Source organism: Geospiza fortis, unplaced genomic scaffold (assembly GCF_000277835.1).
Source record: "Geospiza fortis unplaced genomic scaffold, GeoFor_1.0 scaffold173, whole genome shotgun sequence".
Taxonomy (NCBI): Eukaryota; Metazoa; Chordata; class Aves; order Passeriformes; family Thraupidae; genus Geospiza; species Geospiza fortis.
In genome coordinates, this window is record NW_005054334.1 from 3,173,194 (window position 1) to 3,178,278 (window position 5,085).

The 5,085-nt window shown below is 51.9% G+C and overlaps 1 protein-coding gene across 1 annotated transcript; it reads left to right on the forward strand.

Moving 5' to 3' along the window:
- Positions 1-210: 210 nt before the first annotated feature.
- GALR3 (galanin receptor 3) lies at positions 211-3,631 on the forward strand. Its single transcript, XM_005421925.2, has 4 exons — positions 211-345; positions 870-947; positions 1,567-1,938; positions 2,527-3,631. Exons 3-4 carry the CDS (start codon positions 1,589-1,591, stop codon positions 3,422-3,424), a joined length of 1,248 nt encoding a protein of 415 aa, XP_005421982.1. The 5' UTR covers positions 211-345; positions 870-947; positions 1,567-1,588; the 3' UTR covers positions 3,425-3,631.
- Positions 3,632-5,085: the final 1,454 nt, after the last annotated feature.

Sequence of the window (5,085 nt, forward strand, 5' to 3'; positions counted from 1 at the left end):
GGGAGCTGCTGAGCCTGCAGGAAAGCTGGGCAGAGAGGAGTTAACTCCACACCCAACCTCAGGGAGAGGGGAAAAAAAAAAGCAACAGAGAACTATGGATCAGCAGCAAGAGCAGAGGGAGGGAAAAGGGGGAGTCAGAGAGAGAGGAGAGGAGCTCCAGAAGAAGAGCAGAGCTGGTGGCGGGCAGGGGGAGGCAGCGGAGCACCAGGCAGAAGTGACTGGGATAGCCGAGCTGCCCAGATAAACTCCTCCTGGTCTGCATCCTCCTGCTGCTGCTGCTGCGTGGGCTGGACTGGACATCTCTCCCTAAGCGAGTGGCAAAGCTGCAGGCCCTTCCTCAAAAAGGTGAGTGCTGGCTTCCAAAGCTGCAAGGTGGCCTCAGGCTCCCTGGGCAGAGACATCCTGGTGCATTTTGCATGCCCAGAAAGGTGATCGGGCTCCTCTGCTTCAGTGAGGAGATCCCATGGGGCCAATTGGATAAGCTGGAGGGTAGCTATCAGTGGGACAGAGGGGACCAAAGACACAGAGAGGCAGTGACAGTCTCTTGGTGTGGTACACAAAGAAGCTGGGTAGCAGAAGTGGCATGAGCTGAGGGATGGGGGAGCATGGAGTGAAGGAGCTTGCATGACCCAAAACCGAGTTAATTGCTTGTCAACAGTAGCTAGATAACAGTGTATTTCCTTCTCTGTTTTTGCTCAGAGAAGGACAATTTGTTCTAATGATATCATAACAAGGAGAAGGCTTATTCAGAGATAGGCTGTTGGTGTTTCCTGCGTGAGCACAGTGTTACTCAGGGCTGGAGGAAGTTTTGCAGCAAATCACAATACCTTGAGCTGTGATAATAACAGGCTCATCATGTTGTATTTCAGGTGGCTCCAGGGTCTCCTCCCCATCCTCACCTACCTGCCACCATCCAGCCCTTGATCACCTCTCAGCATCAGGAAAAGGTGCATTTAGTTGCCTTTCCTCCATGGAGTGTAGCTACTGCACAAGGAGCAAGGAGCAGCCAGCTCCAGGGTGGAGGGGAGCCAGGTTAAGGAGTTCCTTTGGGGTGGGAATGTGTTGGGGTGCTGCTGCTGTGGGGTGTGATCCATGCATCGAGTCCCGGCTGCAGGAGGTGGCACAGCCCTGGGCTGAGTGTGCTGGGACCAGTTACAGCCCATGGGAGCCTCCTACCCCCTGGCCCTGTGGCCAGACCCTGTTGAACACTAGCCAGGGTTTAGACTTGCCAAAGCCTGCAATCCCTAGGGGTTTAGCAGATTTGGGAGTGTAGGGGGAAGGTGGGTGAGTCCAGGTGGGAGGGCAGGAGGGATCCTTCGGGGTGCTGGGGGCACAGGAGATCTCCTGATGGCAATGTGAATCTGGGCAGGAGAAAGAGGCTTCAGCTCTGCTCAAGCCAGGCAGATGTGGGCTGACTGACCACAACAGCATTCTTGCCAGTGATGTCACAAGCGTCTTGGTGGCATCATTTAACCAGGGTTCGGATTGGCATCTCTGGGAGAAACGTGAGTGTCAAAGGCTGGGGTCAGGCACCTTGGGGCCTATTATCCCTTTCTCCCAATGCAGGTCCCTGCAGTCTGACAGGAAGATGCCAGGGGGATTGAACATCTCTTCTGACAGCCCAGAGCTACGAGCAGCAGGGATTATTGTGCCCATCATCTTCTCCCTCATCTTCCTTGTGGGTACTGTGGGAAATGGGCTGGTGCTGGCTGTGCTGCTGTGGAATGGCCAAGTCAAGTACTCCACCACCAACCTCTTCATCCTCAACCTGGCTGTGGCTGACCTGTGCTTCATCATCTGCTGTGTCCCTTTCCAGGCCACCATTTACACCCTGGATGGGTGGCTCTTTGGGGCCTTTGCCTGCAAGGCTGTGCATTTCCTGATCTACCTCACCATGTATGCCAGCAGCTTTACCCTGGCTGCCGTTTCTGTTGACAGGTAAGTGTCCCCTTCCCTTTGAGTTCTGCAGCTCAGGGACACTGTGTTTGCCACTCTTGAGCTAAGGGTGGGAGAAAGGCCACTACTTCCCCTGTTCGGTGTTGTGTAAGAAGCAGGTTGGGTCTCCCCAGAGGTAGGGCCAGCAGAGCCAGTATCCCAGTTCCCCATGCCCTCCCCCTCTACCAAGCCAAGCTCTCAGCCTAATTACCCAGTGCTCACTTGGGAAGGAGGGGAGTCCACCATGCATAAGCAAGAACAGCAAAACCCCGGGGCAGCAACACAAGTCAGAAGGAACAGAAGAGTCCCGTCCTGCTCCTATCCTTCTCTTACCTGGTTCAAAAGATACACTGCTTGCCTTTCCTGAGCTAGCACAGCAGAGAGAATGATAGAGATCCCAGGCACACTGTTGGAATGACCCTGACAGTTTTGTGAATTCACTGTAACCCTCCCTCCCAAAAGATTTGGGAGGGAAGAGATGGCTGGCTGCATGGGAAGGGGTACACAGATAGCAGCTCCACAGGGCAGGAGGAATACCTCATCTCACCCATGTTGTGTTTTGTCTCTCCTTCTCCTTCTCCTCCTTGCCAGGTACTTGGCCATTCGCTATCCCCTGAAGTCCCGGGATCTCCGCACATCCCGAAATGCAGGAGTGGCCATTGTGGTGATCTGGTCACTGTCGATGCTCTTCGCAGGGCCTTACCTCAGTTACTACCAGATAATCCATTACCATGGTGTGCCCATCTGTGTCCCCATCTGGGAGGACCAGCGCAGAAAGGTTCTGGACATCCTCACATTTGTCTTTGGGTACCTGCTGCCTGTGACCGTGGTGAGCCTGGCATACTCTAGGACCATCAAGTTCTTGTGGACTTCTGTAGACCCCATAGAAAGAATCTCAGAGTCTCGGAAAGCCAAGCGTAAGGTCACCAAGATGATTGTCACAGTGGCCATCCTGTTCTGCCTCTGCTGGCTGCCCCACCACCTGGTCATCCTCTGCTTCTGGTTTGGCCACTTTCCCTTCAACCGGGCCACTTATGCTTTCCGCCTGGCTTCCCACTGCCTCTCCTACACCAACTCCTGCCTCAACCCCGTTGTCTACGCCCTCATCTCCAAGCATTTCCGCAAGCGTTTCAAGCAGGTCTTCACCTGCCTCTTCTTCCAGAACAAGATCAGGAAAAAGAAGAAGAGGAGAGTTGGAAGGAAAGTCCATATGGTCAATGTGGAAGGAGGTTTTGCCAACAGGACAGGAGATTTCTATGGAGGCAACACTGAGGTGACCCAAGCCCCAGAAGAGAACACCAGGAAGAGGGACCATGAGGGTGCCGGTCGTGCCAGAGCATGGACTCGGCAGGTGCAAGATGCCATGGTCTCTGTTCAGAAGGAGCTACTGGAGGAGGAAATTTTGGCAACAGCTAGCCATTCCCTAGATGTGACCCCTCTAAGAGGAACTGCTGGACAAGACCAAGAAGAAGCCCTAGAAAAGGGCTAGAGAGGCAAGAAAGAAGTCTCTATTTGCATCACATTTTCTGACCACATCACAGTGGTTTTGCTTTCCTCTAGGATCATCATGCCCACGCCTTATCCCCACTGAGATGGTTTTATGTTGGCAGTAAGAGATGAGCTTACACATTCAGACCCATTAAGTCTGAGTTCAAGTCCCCCAGAACTCCTCAAACACCTCCTCCATGATCCTGTAGTCATGTCTGAGACCTGCCATCATCCCAGCTCAATATTCACAGTAAACTTTAAGTGACTGCAACAGCTGTCCTTTTCTTTAATTACGTATGGTGTTTTATTAGTGCTGTGTGGATCTTGAATATGTAACCCTTAATGTGAAGCAGGTCTACACCTGTAATTTCTTAAGAGAAGGTGAAAATTGGGAAGCTTAGGAAAAAGTGTTTGGGGAAAGCTGTGACATTGTGGGACACCCAGACTTCCACACTGAAGCTGGGAAACAAGTACAGGTGGTCATGGCACTTATAGGTGTCCTGAGCCCTGCGTGGGCTACAAAATCCTCTGGTGTCCTCACTTGTCCCCATGCATGGTGCTGGAAGTCGTGTCAAAAGTAAAGGAGTTTTAGCCCCAGCCAGTGCTGTAGGCATTGTACAGTGGGGCTGGGTGACATCAGGCTGCTTGCAGAGCTGTGATGTGCATGAGCAGAGCCATTATCTCCCCCTAATTTCTCTTCTTTTACTGTTCCCTACTTCTGTTTGCGTAAATCTTTCTTTTTTGCTTTGTCCTGCCCACTCTTAATTCCCAGCTGACATGGTATTTCTAACGCTCATTGAAGCTGTTGTTCACCTTGCTAGAGCTCGGCTCCAAGGACATCCCTTTTTCTGTGCGGAGGCTAACTGAAGAGGAAGGCCAAGAGTGCTGGGAATTAGTTTTCTTTTTCCATTCAAGTGCTTGATGTTGCTTTCTGCACTTTAAGCCTCCCTTGCCTCTCTCCCTGTTTCTGATTTTTCCACCTCTCTCCTTTTGTGGTGGCTGCCACTCCTCTACAGTGGATCTCTTTCAGAAACGTGTCCAGCATGCCTTCCTGGGAACAGTGAGTTCTGCAGCCACCCTCTGCACATTGTGCCATGGCTGGTGGCCAGCCCATATGGTCTCATCATTTCTTCAGGTGAAGACTCACTCCACAGCCCAAAGTATTGAAGGGAGAAGGGAAAGCAGTCAAGAACAATGATGTGGCACAGCTGGACACTGCCTGTTCTTGCCTAGAAGCAGCTGAGCTGTTGCTCACCCCTGATCCTGTCCTTCCTGGTCTCAGATTGCAAATGGGGCAGATTAGATCAGGACTGACTGCTGCATGTTGGGATGAAGCCTAAATGAAACAGGACAGAGAGGATAGGGAAGATTTTGGGGAGAAGGTGCATTTAGCATGACAAGTGGCTGCAAGCCGTGGGCCCCTTCACTATGTTCTGCTTGGTGCTAAGCCCCAATTTTGGAGAGCACATGAGCAGGAAAGGCAGGTGCTGAGCCTGGGTTGGGAAGGCTCTGGAGCCAGAAGGGAATTCCTGTCTATCCAGTACCAGTTTACATGCTTCAACTGGCTTCTCAGCTCAAAAGCAGAGGTTAAACAAAGATGTCACATCCTTGATAGAAAGACAGGTTTAATTAAAACTGAAGGAGTTTGATTGCTGCTTTCCA

Coding starts and splice junctions, on each gene's coding strand:
- GALR3 (XM_005421925.2), top strand. CDS start 1,589: ATGCCAGGGGGATTGAACATCTCTTCTGACAGCCCAGAGCTACGAGCA. Junction 1,939..2,526: donor GCTGCCGTTTCTGTTGACAG/GTAAGTGTCCCC, acceptor CCTCCTTGCCAG/GTACTTGGCCATTCGCTATC.